This window comes from Miniopterus schreibersii (assembly GCF_964146895.1).
Source record: "Miniopterus schreibersii genome assembly, chromosome: 2".
Classification (NCBI taxonomy): Eukaryota; Metazoa; Chordata; class Mammalia; order Chiroptera; family Miniopteridae; genus Miniopterus; species Miniopterus schreibersii.
Window position 1 is genome coordinate 7,975,082 of NC_138102.1, and position 17,091 is coordinate 7,992,172.

Genomic DNA, 17,091 nt, shown 5'->3' on the forward strand with positions numbered 1-17,091 from the left:
CATCAAGACTAGCCTGCCCTTGGATGCATTAGTTTATGTGGCTTTGTTGAGAATGAGAAAGTCACTCATTTCCTACTTTGCCTTTTGGTATCAAGTGAAAGTGAATTCTACAAATGCATTAACCGTGTTCAAATGCCTACTATGTGCAAAGCACTGTGTGAGGAGGGTCCTGTGTATATAAAGACAAATTGGTTGTGGATCTTGGGCTTCTTTCCCGTGCCATCAAGGTACTAATAGTCCAGCATAGGAGACCCATGTGGGTATAAATAGTTAAATCTGAAGCAAGATATTAAGGCCAGAAGTAAAGTGTAAAGAGCTAAAGAAGTGTGGGTAGGAGCAAATATTTCATCCTGTAGAAGAGAGGAATCTAAGAAGCTTCAGAGAGGAATGGCCATGAACTGAGTGTTTAAGGACAAATAGGATTTCAACAGATAAGGGGAGGGATTGCGTGCAAGAGAGAGAAGAAACAGAGCAGAGGCTGGGAGTCGGGAAATAGCTGGAGTGTTTTGGGGGTATTGCATGTTGTCTGGTTTGGCAGGAAAATGGTATCCAAGAGGGATACAGAAGGCAGCAAGGGTGGAAAGGTTATCTGGCACTGGCCATGCGTATATGCTTCGAAAGACCTTAGACAAGATAAACGTTAACCTATGTTGGATTTTAGGGTAGCAGGAAAATGGTTAAGAACATGAGCTTTAGAGTCAGGCAGCCCTAGGTTGTACTTTTGGCCCCAATACTTAAGAGAAGTGTAGGCTTCTTAGTCCACCTGAACTCAGCCTTCCCCCTCTGTAATGCCAGGATAATTATAGCTCCTTATTATGAGAGTTAAATGAGATTATATAAATTAAAGTACCTAAACCAGGTACCTGTAAATGTGAGCTGGTATTACACTATAATCTTATGGGTTCATTAAAAAAAATTAACTCTTTATTCAGATGATGTGTGTTAGTTTTTTCAGTACCATCAACTCGTTTGTTCCAGAGCATGAGTCACTTAGAATATCAAAAGAACGGATTGTTCAGAATATTATTTGTACCTGTTAAATGTTACAGATGTTAATGCGTATTAATGTAGCTCATTGTTTTAGTCAGTTTAGACTGCTTAAGCAACAGACATTTATTTCTCACAGTTTTGGAGGCTGGGAAATTTAATATCAAGAGGCCGGCAGATTGGGTGTCTGATGAGGGCCCACTTTCTGATTTATAGATGGCTGTCTTCTCACTGTAGTCTCACTTGGTTGGAAGAGAGCTCTCTGGGGTCTTTTATAAAAGGACAATCATCTCATGAGGACACCACCTTCATGACCTAATTGTCTCCCAGAGGTCTCACCTCCAAATATCATTACATTGGAGATTAGGATTCAACATATAAATTTGGAAGAAACACAGACTTTTAGTCCACAGTGCTCACTAGGATTGACTGAGTACCCGCCATAGTTCAGTACCATGCTAGAGATTACAAGTCACAATCCCTGTTTTCAGAGACGCTCATGATGAAGTTGGAGAGAAAAGAGGTAGCGTATCTTTATTACAGACAAAGCCATGTTTCTGTTTTAGGCTCAGATGTGTTACCATTTTTTAAAGAAGTGTTAGGCCTCGAAGTGGAAAGAACTAGACACACCGTTTTCTTCATTCACAGCACTATTTTAAATCAGCAATATAAAATAACAGCTAAGTAGGTACTATCACAGAGCAGAGTTAAGTTAGGATTTCAGAGAAGAGAAATGTTAATGTGAACTGGGGATTGGGGAAGATTGGAGGGAAGGAGGAATATGTATAAGATCTACTTAGGTGGACAAGTAGGGAGATTGTCTCCAGAAGGAAAGTGCATGAGCAGAAGCCTGGAAAGTGACTGTAGCTTTAGGAGGGCTGTATAGAAACTGTCCTGGCTGAAGTACAGGTTTATGTCGAGGAGGGAAAGAAGTCGGGTTGGATAAGAGGTCATTGTCACATTAGAGAGGGAATGGTAGTCCAGGGTGAAACTGGAGACTTGGGTAGGGAGTGCTAGACTTTGGCGGGTGCACGCTTATGGGTGCTTCTCCTAAACTGTTTCCTATCCGTCTAGTAAGGCACAGGAAAAGCCACGCAATGAGCCATTTTTGTGCTTTATCATTATTTGGAGGAAAGGCAGTACCATCAGAAAACTTTATCGGTCACTCATGTCCTAGCGAGGCTTCCATTTGGGGGACACGGCCTGAGTGTGTATGCAGCCTAGAGATGTCTCCTCTGTGTGTGACCTCTTCAGAGCGCGCTCTACCAGCTGGGATGGCATTTGGCCATGAGACAAGTTGACGTACAAGTGACTTAAGCAAGTTAGGGATTTACTTTCCTCGTATAACGAAATGTCCTGGGATGGGCAGTGTGAGGCTGTTGTGATGGCTCATTGGTGTCATCAGAGACCTAAACTTCTCCTACCTTATGTCCATCTTAGCCTGTGGCTTTCACCCTCGTGGTCGCAGTGCCTTCATCCGCTTCCACCCTTGCTTCACGCAGGAAAATGGGAAAGGGCGTGGACAGAAGACGGAAAGGCGCTTTCCTGTGGGGTCTGCCCCCGTGGAAGGCTTTCCAGGATCCCCACCCAGCACCCTCTGCTCCTCTCCTAGGTCAGAAGGGCATCGGGTGGCCTTTTCTAGCTGCTCGGGGGAAGGTTAGCGTTGGTAGCAAGGCGCGTGGCGCTTCCTGGTAAAACTGGTGCAGTCAGTGAGAAGAGGAAGCGGTTGGCAAACGCCACTGTCCGCCACAGCCTCCAGGTGGCGTGGGACAACGCTCCTGGCGGCCTGCTCCAGGCCGTGAGGCAGGTATGGTACTTACACTGCACAGGTGAAGGAGGTAAAAGATGGGAGTTTGTGAGGAGTCCATTAGGAGCTGTAACTATGATGAATTCATGAGTCTCATCTAGGTTTTAGTTGAAAAGCAAAAGAATGTATAAAGCTAGCCAAATGTAAATTAAATCTTAGAATGCTGTTTGTGTCCGGAGTTACAATTAATGTTAAATAGCTTTATTAGGGCAGATTCTTTAGTCATTCTAATCAGGGACTAAGAGACATTTGGTATAAATGAGCTTGTTCAGGGCGATACTTAGTAACCACACAACAGCCTTGAAGAACTTGAGTTCAGAAAGCCCACTGGAAATGCTCAAAAGAGCCAAAACTCGGGGGTTGGGGTCAGCACTTAAAATGTAAACTTTCATTTGTCCTGATTCAAAGGTGTTCTTAGTTACACATACATATACCTGGTGGTGTCAACTTTCTCTGCGCACTAGATTTACCTGGGGTGCAGAAGCTACTGATACCATGGTCCCACTGCAGGCACTCTGTTCTGTTGGTCTGAAATGCTCTTCCAAGTGAAAAGTAATGAGGGCAGTCACAGAGCAGTGACAGTGGGACTGGAGGGAGAGGACGGCTTTGAGAGGTATATAGGACAACATTGGCCAATAGAACTTTCTTCAGTGGTGGAAATGGTCATATGTACTGTCCAATAGGGTCCATGAGCTGCCTGTGGCTATGGAGCACTTGAGATGTGGCTAACACAACCAAGGAACTAAATGTTTGGTTTAATTAATTTATGTAGCCACGTGGCTCACGGCCGCCTTACTGGACAGTGTAGATTCAGGAGGTAGTCAGTAGCTCTGGCTACCAGTGGGGGAGAGGAGAGAGCGAGAAGTTGAACATACCTCAAAGTTCTGTCTACAGGGAGCTGAACAGGGGAGCAAGTTTGTTATTCTCACTTTAGGGCCTCAGAGACCACTGGCTTGTCGCACAGCGCCCGGTCTGGTGTAGGTGCTCAGTCCCCCAGGATGGTTTTGGTGATATGTGACCGTGGGCAGGATTCGTATGGACACAGTCTAAAAGGATCTCTAAGAACAGTATTTTCTTCCTATTCAACCTTTCTTTCTCTCTCTTTTTTAAAACTAGGTATCAAATTGTAGTGGAAATAATCCAGGCAACTACAATTAGCAGCTTTCCCCAGCTGAAGAGGCAGAAGGGTAAGACCCAGTTTGTTTTCTTCAGTTACACAGTCTGCAGGGCTAGCCCTGGTCTGTTCTCTCCTGTCAGCGTGCTGGCAAGTAGGAGCAGCCTTCTGCTTTCATTAAAATATTTTAATTTATTGCAATAATAGTATAACAGCACTCGCAAAAGTAAATATAATTTAATCCTAACAGAAACCTTTGTTTGAATTTCCGTGTTCCTTTATAAACTTTATTCATCTATAGTCATAATTCTCAAGAGATTAAAATTATGGTGCTTTTGTTCTATTTTTAAACTAAACATGACTTCATGATTTTTCTCACATAGTAAAACTTAATATTTATTAATATTTCTATCTTGAAACATTACCTTGGTCGTCATTTAAATGACTCCAGTGAGTTGCCGTTTCATAATTCATCGAACCCTCTCCTTTAGCTCAGCATTGGAATGTGAATGCCTTCTGCCCTCCTTCCACGCCTGGAGATTTGTGAAGAAATGGGCTTTATGTTGTTATTCCTGTTTGTTTCACGTGACATGAAGAGCTCGGTACCCAGGCATGGTCCTGAGAAATAAGGAGGGTGTGACGATGGCTCTCAGTCCCCTTTAGTTTGCCTGGTGCTGGCTTATTCCCTGTCTCATACTTGAGGTTGAAGGACACTTTACTGCCTAGAGTGCAGAGCAGATTTGCTTGGTAGCTGAGGGGCAGCAGACACTGCCACCTTGTCAGCTGGACTTTCCCCAGAAGTGTCCAGGCCTGCCCAGGTCCCTGTCACAGAGCAGAGCACTGAGAACAAGGAAGCGCGGCCAGACCCTTGAGGCATGCACTCCGGTTTCTGATCAGTGCACGTAAGCTAAGGGAAGCTTGGGCTGGGGACTTTTCCATGTCTCTCCAAGTCACTGACAGAAGGTGAGTGCTGTGTGGGAAAGGAAATGGAAGGTCTAGACTGTGGAGAGGCACTAATTCTTCATCTCAGCCCAGTAAGGAAGATTGTGCAAATGTGTTCATTCAGAAATGTTTGCCCAACACTGGCAAGGTGGGTATGATGCAGTATGAACAACCAAACTCTGCGTTCATGGAGTCCCTGAACCAGGAGGGTGTCTAGAGTGAGGCACTTCAGTCTGGGACCTGGACAGTGGTAGTGAGAGGCTTGATAAAGAAGATTATGAAGGAAAATAGCCTCCTCGGTGACTGATGTGGGGAAGAATCATAATGGAGCTTTACAGTGCTGATTTCACAGATGAGGAAGTGGCCCTCTATTTTTTTTAAATATGTCTTTATTGATTTCAGAGAGAGGAAGGGAGAGGGAGAGAGAGAGAGAAACATCAATGATGATGAGAGAGTCATTGATCAGCTGCCTCCTGCATGCCCCCCACTGGGGATTGAGCCCACAGCCTGGGCATGTGCCCTGACCTGGAATTGAACTATGATATCCTGGATCCTAGGTCGATGCTAAACCACTGAGCCACTCTGGCTGGGCAAAGTGACTCCCTAGAGAAGTTAAGTAAATCAGCCTGAGATAGTAACCTCTAGTCTGCTGCTGTTTCTGTTCTGCCCAATCGCTTCAGGCTGGTGAGATGAAATGTAGGATGTAGAGGAAAAGGTGTTGTTAGCACAGGATATAGAGACCTTGGTTCACATGAGCTTCCCTCCTAGCTTTCTAGTGAAACCTGGACAAGTCCTTTTATTTCTCTAGGACTCTGTTTTTCAGCCTGGATTGAGTGCTCTAGAGGATCATAAAGGGTTTCTCAGTGAAGACACTGAGAGTCAGGGAAGGTGGGGGGCTGGTTCAGGGGTAAGAAGGCTCGCTGGTCTTGGGCCACTGGATTTGCGACGGCAGGAGGAAGGGAAAGTGCCTTTTTGGCTTTTCTAAGCTGTGAGTCATGCTGTGGAGAGAGAGCAACCCTGAAGAAAAGTATTTGGAAGTCACCAGCATAGAATAAGAGTCATTGATCTTCCATTTCTGCTGTCTCCGAGTCCAGTATCTTTGCAGAGCTGATGCTGTGTCCCCATTATCAGAGGAGAGCAGTGTATTAATGCGGTGACGTGACTTCCCTAATTCATACCATCTGCTGCCTCACTGTTGAAGCTCATATGTAGGTGATTTCAGTGTTAAATCATTGAGTTGTTAAAATTTGTGTACATACTTTTTATAAAGACGGAAGATCAAGTTTAGCATTCCCCACTGTCATTTTTCTTTCAATTGAATATTTAGTGATACATTGAGTATTGCAGGAAGCAGTTCCCATTTCTCTGTGATTTTTGGAGTTTTGATGTGTGACTGTCAAAAGGTTACTCTGTAAACTGGTCCAGATAGCTGCTATACCTCATTCTTTCTCAAATTGATCTTTATTTCCAGATAAATATGTTTTTCCCCCTATAGAAGTAATTAAGGAAAGTTGGTTTTTAGCATTAAAAGGCTCCCCAAAATGTAATTGTTGAGTTGTTTTTGAAGATCTTTGCATTTTAGAGACAGTGAAAATATCATCAGGAAAAAGCCTCAGTCTGAATGTTAACCTCTTGCCACAAGCCCCACCTATCTGCACTGCTTTCCTGAAACCTGGAAGATCAGGCTGTGACCATTCGTATCTCAGTGTGACCACCAGGCTGTGTGTGCTGTTATAAGCAGTGTCATTTCCAGTGTTGTTTTTTCTTATTTCCACATTCTCTGTGAGTGGGAAACTGAAGTTTAAAAAAAGAATGAACAGATGGAAGATCCTGAAAATATTTGGGTTTCAACCTAGAGATGGGAACTTTACTTACAAATGAGGTGTATAGATGCTATAAATATTGTTTTGTTGCTGCATTAAAGATGTCTCTGATAAGTTTTCAATCATAACCATTGATGATTAATAAATGCTATGCAACTGTGAAGATACTTTGAGGACTTAAAGAAAAAATGCCATATAACAGGTTGGGAGAAATGACCTGATTGTGCCCCTCTGAAACCTTGAGGAAGTCACCAGCTCACTCTGTACTGCTAAGTGAGAAGATCCAAATCAGAGTCCATGTAACTTGTCATTTCCTGTGGTTTCTTGTCTCCATGAATGGCATCACCATCCATCCATATAAGTCAGAAACCTAGGGCTCATCCTTGCTCATTCCTTCTGTCATGTACTATCGCTAGTCCATTGTCGTCACACAGATTGACCTCCTGAGTATATCTCAACTCTGTTCTCTCTACACCAGTTTCCACCACCAGTCCTTCTCTTCAACTTTTTATTTATAATTACAACAACCAGAGTTGTTGAGAAATGATCTGTTAAGGTAACTGGCTGCTGTGGTCTGAATGTTTGTGTCTTCCCAAAGTTCATGTGTTAAATTCTAACATCCAAACTGATGGTATTAGGAGGTGAAGCCTCTGGGAGGTACTTAAGTCATGAGGTGGAGCCCTCGTGGATGGGATTAGTGCTGTTATAATAAAAGAATCTCTAGAGAGACCCCTAACTCCTTCTACCATGTTGAGGACACAGCAAGAAGGTGGCCATTTGCAACTGCTCCCTGGAGGCCTGCACCAGAAGCTGAGCACACTTGGCACCCTAATCAGCCTCCAGACTGCGAGAATAAACTTCCGTTGTTTATAGCCGTCCAGTCTGTGGTGTTTGCTTATAGTCACCTGAATGAACTAAACCAAGTGTAGGAATTCCAGTAATAATGGGACATATGCTAAATTTTCCCTGCAGTTTGATGTAAGCCCAGTATTTCAGCTCCCTTTAAAGCTTTATTTCCTGCTCTTCAGAATCCTGAAATGTTATCAGGAATAGTTAAGGTGATTCAGAGTAATATTCATTTAGCTGACTATAGCAAAGGACACGATGCAAATTTGAGTATGCTAGAAACTGCCATACACTTGGAAGTCCACACTCAGAGTATAGGTTGGGAGGCTTTGGGGAGATTTTGCACCCTCTTTTCTTCAGGGTATAAGTAAACAGTGTTGGAATCAACTGTCTAGAACTGTAGAAGAACTTGCGTGTATATAATTTTATACACATGCATAGTTACTCACTAATAAGAACCATAATGATTTCCATTAGGAATTATTTTAATGAAGATAGTATGTAGCTTCTTTGTCTGATTTGGGATTTAAATGTGTCCTTGCCTGAAACAAGGGTGCTAATTGTCTTAAGGTCCTTTCTAATGCTTTGATGTGATCTGAATTTCTGTCATTGAAATAATTCAATATAAACAGTTTCCTAATCTATTTATTTTTTAAAAGTTTTTATTTATTGATTTTAGAGAGAGAGGGAGAGAGAGAAACATCTACTTGTTGTTCCACCCACTTATGCATTCATTGGTTGATTCTTGCATTGCCCTGACAGGGGAGCAAACCCACAACCTTGGCTCCAACCAACTGAGCCACCCGGCCAGCATCAGTTTCTAACTTATGAATGACCTAAACTTATAAAACACCCTAGGCTGGTTCCCTGCTATTGCTACAGGGGCTCTCGCCAGCTTTTCTCCCCATCTAACCCTCACACTGTGAGTACTACGGCTTCCAGCACCTGCTGTTCCTTCACTCTCCTGCTTTGCCCCCTCCATTCTCCCCCTGAGGTACTCAGGGCTCAGAGCACTTCTGTTAAACTCTTTATAGTCTCATAATTTGATAGATAACTCTACTGCCAACTCTGTCCCCCAAGAAAACTTTAGTCATCATATATTTTAACACCTGCATTTATACAGATAAAGCTCAGATCCAGAGATGTTCAACACTGTCATCCTGCGTGACTAGAATTACCAGTTAGTCTACACACAGATCTGGAACTTGAACCCAGGTCTCCTGGTTTCTAGTCCTGGACTCTTCCCACTATACTGCTGATTCACAGAGGCAGATGTTATGAGAGCCATGCTCAAAATTTACAAATTATGTGGGCCAGATCTGTGTTCTAAGCATGTATGTCATATCTGTTCAACTCGTTCTCATTTGGGAGCAGGGCTCCAAAATAGTCTCACGATCTTCCATCTGTTCATTCTTTCTAAGAATGGTAAATTAATGTGTAGGTTTAATTGATATGACATTATTACTTTAAAAGTGTATTGCAAACATGTTGGAGGACCTTAAACCAAAGGCAGTGCTGGATACATTTGAAGGAAGGAAATAGAAGCTGTGCTGTAGGCACCCTGACCAGCTGTGCATGGCCTGCGAGCTCTCTGTGGTCCCCATTATAATCTGAGTAGTCCACCATCAGCTCCTGCTATGCTTTCTCCTTAGTCCTCAAATATGCTTTCTACTGAAGTGGAGTGACACTTTAGGAAATTTCAAGTGTTTGGTGTGGTAAGAGAATCCCCTTTGTTCTTAAAAAAAAAAAAAAAAAAAAAGAACCTACCAGCCTCACTTTGAGATGTAAGGGAAATCTTTTTTTAGTTCCTGGGCACCTTTGAAGTGATTTCCAGGTTACCTTTGATGTTTGTGGTGATTAGTACCTACTGAGAACTGCCGTCAAGAAGTCAAGCACCATTTCTCATCTGGAAACTTTACTGGTACCTAAGTAAATACACACCTGCTCTTGAGCCCTCCTCTCAAGGGGGGGGGGGGGGAGGTATTAAATTTCTGTTTGCATGTTTAAGAAATATTCAGAGGCTTGTTGGTCTGTCAGCGTGGATACAGGTCGAGGAGTTGGGGATCCTCTAGTGAGAATCTACCCTAATTCCTTATTGATTGCTTGGGGATATGAGAAGACCCTACATCCTGGGAAGGAGAAACACATGCTGGGGAGTGGGGGAAGGGACAAGTGTGTGGCCTTCAACACAACAGAGGTTGTGCCTTCATGTTAGTGCTTTTCAGTGGGGTGGAGGGCACAATTTTGTGCCCCCCCCCCAGGGATCAGGGGACATTTGATAATGTCTGGAGATATTTTTGGTTGTCACATCTGGGAGAAGGGATGCTACTGGCACCTAGTGGTACAGGCCAGGGATGCTGCTAAACATCTTAAGGTACACAGCACGGCCCCTACTACAAAGAGTTATCCAGCCCAAATGTCAGTAGTGCTAAGGTTGAGAAATCCTGCTGTGTTAGCCACTGAGTTCCTCAACCAACCTGCGGAGGTGCTGTTGTTAGGATATGCCTTGGAATTTGATAGGTGTTAGGAGAAAAGAGAAATATTCTGCCATTGGTGTTTTTTAATACCTGAAAAATAGGGGGGGCATCCTTTAATTCACTTATACTTGTGCTATTTCTGGAGTCGCTGGTTTGCACTTTAAGTTACTTCTCTCTCCTTTGCCTCATTAGAAATAGTACCTATCAGTTGTGCCCTGGTGTTTTTACTTCAAGCTCTCCATTTGCTTAAGAACTGCATCATGGGCAGAAGGTTATGGCAACAGGTACCTCTATGATGTTGTTCATAGGTCTGCTGTGAGGTCTTTATAGCCAAAAGGGTTCACTTAACATTTAATCCAAATGTCCTTTGCAGCAAATGAACCCAAATGAATCCATTTCTTTTTGCTTTGACCTCAACAGGATCTAGACGATCTAGGAGGGAAGACAGTCAACATTTATAATTCATTCCTTTAGAATATTGTATCACTTGTGTGTTCACGTTGGCACCAATTTAAAGAGCACTGCCATCCAGTTTCACCTGCCACTGTGTGTCATCTTGGCCTTCTTTTTTAAGCTAGATTCACTGTTGTGTGATTAACCGTTTTTTAACACTGAACCGTGTTACCTAAGGCCCTGCAGGGAAACAGCCATATGAATCTGGCTTGAGCCAGGCCACACTGATTGTCATGTACCCACTTGTCTACTTTTCTTGACTTGAATATTTCTTGGCTAAGTGGGTTTTCAGGTCACAAAGACACGTATTCATCTGCATCACTGGATTTAAAAGGATTCTTGCACAGCAGACACATGGGCTGCATGAGACCCATGTTATCCATTTAGCCCTGAACGTCGCATTAACTTTCTGAGGCAAAAATAAACAGAATTGTCTAAGCAACAAGCTGCTGTTGCATTTGTTAGCAACGAGCTTTGCGACATTTAAGGAGAACACCAGAATGTTCTCAGGCCTGCAGCTGGGTGTTAGAGGATGGTTTATTCTTTTTATTCTTCCCTTTCTTTGGAATTTGCTTCTAGTTTTTGTACTTGAAGAAAGGCTTTTACAGATTTCTTAGGCGGAGAAGAATTTGGTTGATGATGAATGTGTCAATTTTTTTCTATGTATGTCTCTTTATTAGCCTGTTTTCACCCAAAATTAAACTTGTGGTCTAGGTTTATTTTGTAAAAAGCTTTTTTGTCCTGATTTTAGAGTAATTTAAATGCTGCACACACAATTTAGATTTTTAAGGATATATGTTTACAAATGAAATTGTTCTGAAAGATGAGCTATTCCAAGCATCTGTTTCTTTAGGCACACACTCCAAGCTTCCTAGTCTGCATAGACTGCTTTGGGCAGACTGCATTCACCTTGATCTTCCCCCTGAGAGACTCCAAGATACTATTTTTTTTCCTGAGATGAATGCTGAGTTACGGAATTCTTTGGTTAGGGCCTGTCAGCCAACATAGGACAAGTTAAGAAACAGTATGGAAGTCAAATGAAAGCTCTCCTGAGCACCCATATGGAAAAGTATCTTATATCTGACAGGCCCTCTTGAATCAGGCCATCTAGTGACCTGAAGTCTGCCTGCAACCCTGTGATAAACATTGGAAAAAGCTGCTTCAGAAAAAGAACATGTTTTGTGATACTTGTTTGAGTTTTCTCAGGTAATTTGTTCAGCCTGCCTAGGTCCTATTTAAGCAGTTGTACACATTCACTAAGGGGACGTGAGAGGGGGACTGATCACGTAGGGAGTTAGCCGTCTCCAGCCGAGATGTAAATTGTACTTATACTCCACTTCGAGGGGCACCAAGGAACACAGCACAGACCTTCCTCTTTTATTGGTGTGGTTCCAGCCTAAACCAGGTACATTAGGACCCACCTCCAGGTGTGAGCTGGCCTGCCTGGGAGCATCTGTAGTTATTGGTGGTCACCCGAGCCCTGAGCATTGCCCAACAGTCTCACTGTGGTTCTGAAGTGAGCTTGCTCTTCTTTTTCCCCTGTGAATTCCCCACTTTCCCCACTTCTGCAGCCCTCTGATCTCTCACTCTTTACCCACCTCCCTCTAAGCAGAGAGCCTTACTCACTACTACAAGAAAAGGGGACTCTGTATGAGGGGAGCTGCTTCAGCTTCCGGCCACATGTGAGTCTCCAGACTTGCTTGTATCTACGTCCATCCAGGTTATTGCAGTGGAGGAAGCGGCCCTTCCCAAAGCCAATCTCTACCTGTCTTCTGGATTCCATCCCCCATCTGTCATCTCTCTCCCTTAACTGGTTCTTTCTCTCATCAGCATTAAAACCAGCTCATTTCTGTCCCATTAAAAAAACCCACAAAAAACAAAAATCCTTCCCTCTACCCCAACCCCTGCTTTAGATTGTGTATGTGAAGCAGGCCATTCTCTACAAGGCAGTGCTCAATGCTTAGTCGTTTTTAAAAATTAATTTTGTGTGAGTTTTTTGCTTTTACTTTAAATTGTATAATGTCAACTTAAGGAAGTAAACCGTTGTACAACATCCGCATATGAGTGGACCTGTGCAGTTCAAACCTTGTTGTTCAAGGGTCACCTGTATATATCCATACAAACATGCATATTGATTTGTGAGTATATGTGCACAGAGGAGGTTTCTGAAATGTTTTACATTGAGTGAGATTTGTCAGTGGTATATTTAGAAATTAATGCTATTTCTATTTGAGAATATGTGTATGTTTAGCATGAGTACTATTCTGTCCTATCCTATCCTACCCTGTCCTATCCTATCCTATCCTCACTAATCTGGCTCAGAGTCATTGTGTTCCCTTTTACCTTGTCCTCTGACTGGGACCTGTCCATCCATCCCATTCAAGGAAAAGAAACTGCTGCGATGAAAGCTGACCTGCTGCGGGCCAGGAATATGAAGAGGTACATTAACCAGCTGACGGTGGCTAAGAAGCAGTGCGAGAAGAGGATCAGAGCCCTGGGAGGCCCCGACTATGACCAGCAGGAGGATGGGGCCTTGGATGAGGGGGAAGGGCCTCAAAGCCAGAAGGTAGAGCTTTTTAGTTTCTTGTTTTGACCATTTCATGTTTGTTATGAACACCAGTGGAATCAGAAATACAGTCTTTTAACTTTTTGGTATTTAACTTAAGATATGTTCTAGAATATAGACTCACATGTTTGCTTTTATGATTGAAGAGCTGTATTACCTGCTGTCCTCCACTTCCGGGAGTGGTAATAGCATGATAGGCAGGCACGAGGTGGATGTGTGCGCGAGTTCATTCCTGTGTGTATTTTCCCATGCCCAGCCTGCCCTCCCACAATCCTAGAGAAGCATATTTATATTTGCAAGGGCCCGATCATGTTACTCACTACCACTGGGATAGAAATAGCCACCTGTGAAGTAGAAGGTATCTGTGAGTTATTTTACTTGGCTCTCACCACATTGCTCTGAAATATGTACTCGATAGCCCCATTTTACAGGTGAAGAAATTTGTGAGTTGATTTCTAAGTAAATTACCTAAGGCCACATAGATAGGAAGAGGCAGAACTAGATAAAAACCCAAGTCTAGTTGATTCGCAAATCTGAATGCTTTTTCACTAAATATCATGTATCAGTGGCTGTTTTTGTACAAAACTTTGGACTGTCTGATACCAAGTCCTTAAATCATGGAGCATCGGAAAGTGTTCTGGTCCTACCTCGAACCTGTCCTCCGAGGCTGGAAGGCTCAGATAATATTACAGAATTCCTATATTTATGGTGGTTTGCTGTTCTAAAAGTAAGACTGGTTAGTTTGGTGCCATTCTGATATCTTCATAAATAGAGCAGTTTTGCTCTAACTTAATCATATCTGACCTGGAGGAATCACCACTAGCTTTATTTCAGAACATAGCCTTCAAAATTAGATGAATCCTCCAATCAAAAGAGAATATCTGACTGAATAAATAAAAGGCAAGGTTTAATTATAATTAGTCTATAAGAAACTAAATATAAAGGTACAGATAGATTGAAGGGAAAAGGAGGGGAAAAGGCATGCCGTATAAACACTAAGCCTAAAAAATCTAAAGTAGCTCATATTAACATTAGTCAAAATAGACTTTAGAACAAGGAATTTAACCAGAAGAAAAAAAGAAGGTCAAAAGTCAGTGATATTCATCTTAAAACCTATAAATTAAAACTAAAATAACTAGAAATAATATAACAACAAATCAGTGAAATAGAGAACAGACAAATAGAAAAATCAATGAAACCAAAAGGTAGTTCTTTGAAAAGATCAATCATTTTTATACAGGCTAGTCAGACTAAGAAAAAAAAGAGAGAGAAGGCACAAATTACTACGATTAGGAGTGAGAGAGGGACATCACTACAGACCCTGCATACATTAAAAGGATAACAGTGATATTATGAACAACTTTAAGCCAATAATTTTTACAATTGAAATGGACAAATCACTTTGAAAACACAAATTACCAAGACTGACTCAAAAAGAAACAGAATATTGGTTTACCCCTAGATGTATTAAAGAAAATGAATTCATAATTTAAAACCTTCCCACAAAGAAAACTTCAGGCTCAGATCATTTCCCTAGTGAATTCTATTAAACATCTTAAGGCAGAGAGAATATCGGTCTTAACTACACCTGTTTAATAAATGGCGGATGAAAACATTACAAGAAAAAACCCAAAAAACTACTGGTCTGGCAGTGGGTCCTTAGTACAAACATTGTATACACCATTTATCTGCATTCTGTTGCCAAGGCTTAATGGAATACTTATTTTTTTAAACAGCTTTATTAAGGTATAATGACATACAACATATATATTTAAAGTGCATACAAAGAAATTTTGACATATTTACATACTTAGGGAAATTATCATCACAATTAAGACAGCACAAACATTTATCACCCACAAAAATGTTCTTGAGAAAAAAAATGAATAAAATATATTTATGGGGGGGGGAAGTTTCCTTGATAAAAAAAATAAATAAAATAAAATACATTTATGGGGGAAAAAAAGTTTCCTTATGCACCTTGTAATCCCTTGACACCCCCCCCCCCCTTGGGACCCACTAATCTAATTCTTTCACTCATGTTTACTTAACTAGAAAGTGACCTCTTAACTACTCTGATTTTTGGCACCCATCATTGTCTTGTCTTTCTTAGCTAAAATCCTGCTTCAGGCTTTTCCTGATTAGTTTTTGTTGTCTATTGTGATTCACAACACTTGTTTTAAGTCTCACAGCAACACACAAAGTAGGCAGTACTATCCTCATTCTGCAAATGAAGAAACTGAGGCTCAGAGTGATGGAGTAACATAGAGCTCATGGGACTAGAAAGTAGCAGAGCCAGGATTCAAACCTAGGTATGTCTGTGTGCAAATAATGTAGGTGTTACACAGTGAAATGCTCATGCAGACTTCAAGAGAAGAAAAAACAAATGCAGGAGAGAACTTGGTGTATCTACCGGCCACAATACGAGATATATCAGATGTTTAATTATACTTGAGATATGCTTACTCTCATTTATTTGGATATATTTGCACTTTGAGGACTGAACATAGAAAGAGTAAAAAAAAAAATCTAACAATGGCTAATATTTTAAAAGATACTTTAGACTTAATTATGCAAATATGTGAATTTGTATTTAATTTGGGATTCATTTGCTCTGAATGAAATTATACTGGGAAGACTTCCTTAGAATTTGTTGAATTCCTGCTCATCTCCTCCCTATATTAAAAATCAGTAGCTCTCTGAGTGATCTGTCATCCCTAACCAAAGTCGGTGTGGGTTCCTTCAAAGCTCTCAGGAGCATGGACGGCCAGGATTTGTACTTCAATATGCTTTACTGGTACGGTTTACATAAAGTAAAGATACATGCTACAATCTCCTAAAGTTAGTAAACTAAATACTAATGGTTGGAAATATTTATGGAAACTAATTATTAGGGGTACATAGATAGCAAGGGATGGCCATCTCCTTTAATTAGTTACTTGAGGTTGTTAAAAAAAATGTCCCTTTTGCCCACAGAACAGATTGAGAGTTTACTGTCGGCAGGAGAGTTGAATATTCATTGAACACATGCACTTGGTTTTAGAAAGATCTTACTGGTAACATTTCTGATAATTTTCTTTCACATATTAAGAATCTTAAAATGTTTTCTTTTCATTGCATTTGCGTTATACTCAGATGCCATTTTTAAAATCTCATTAAGAACCAAGGATATAGGACTTAAATTCCTTCTAAATTAATTTGGGGCATTTCTCCTAGTTCATTGAGTTATGAATTATAATAAACGTCATCTCTTTTCTCATATTATGGCAGTCCATGCTCGTGATTGTTCCCATTGTGTCTTCAGATAGTGGCTTTTCTTTTACTGTCAGCATGCAGAATAATAAAGGAGGAATTTTGGTATATTCATACAGTGGAGTAGTATGGATTAATCTAATGATGCTTATAAAAGGTTTTTTTAACGAGTGTCATATTCTAAACAAAAGGGCAAAATATAAAATCATTTGTAGATTTTCTTAGCTCTATAAAAATAGGATGGAAAGCAAAAATGCTAAATTATTACACTTCAACTTCCTGACCTTTAATACATTTCTCTTTAATTTTTCTATCATTGGCATCTATTGCTTTCAGCAGTACATCCCAGAGGGCAGAAATTTTTGTCTGTTTCATTTCCTAGGAATGTACCTGATAACAGAGTTGACACCAAACCCATTGGAAGTTAAAGCAAACTGATATTTAAAATTTGATTTTTAAGAACTTGTTTTTAACTTCTCTTAATAGATTCTTCAATTTGAAGATATCTTGGCCAATACTTTCTACCGAGAGCACTTTAGAATGTACATGGAAAGGATGGACAAGAGAGCTCTGATTGGTTTTTGGGAGTCTGTGGAATATTTAAAGAATGCTAACAAGGTAGTATATTTAGACTAAGGAATATTAATCACTAGCTGATAAAAACTTGTATGTTAGGCAGTATGTTTGTGTTTCTTGGTGAAACTGTAGGATAAGAATACATTAAAAGAATATTTTCACCCATAATGCTACATAAAAATTAGATTTTTAAATTTTTTTAAAAAAGATGCTTTTGAGTATATAGTCAAAGAGAAAAGAAGATTTAT

The 17,091-nt window shown here is 41.0% G+C and overlaps 1 protein-coding gene across 6 annotated transcripts in view; it reads left to right on the forward strand.

Annotated features, from left to right (window-relative positions):
* Nucleotides 1-17,091, forward strand: part of SNX25 (sorting nexin 25) — an 88,970-nt gene that overhangs the window by 49,906 nt on the left and 21,973 nt on the right. For all 6 annotated transcript variants that reach the window (XR_013998151.1, XR_013998152.1, XM_081128272.1 and 3 more), the window contains exons 6-8: nt 3,911-3,981; nt 12,834-13,015; nt 16,754-16,885. Coding sequence is in view for 4 of the 6 variants with exons in the window: in XM_081128272.1 (XP_080984398.1) it covers nt 3,911-3,981; nt 12,834-13,015; nt 16,754-16,885 (385 nt within the window). In the remaining 2 variants the exon portion in view is untranslated. The remainder of the gene's footprint in view (nt 1-3,910; nt 3,982-12,833; nt 13,016-16,753; nt 16,886-17,091) is intronic.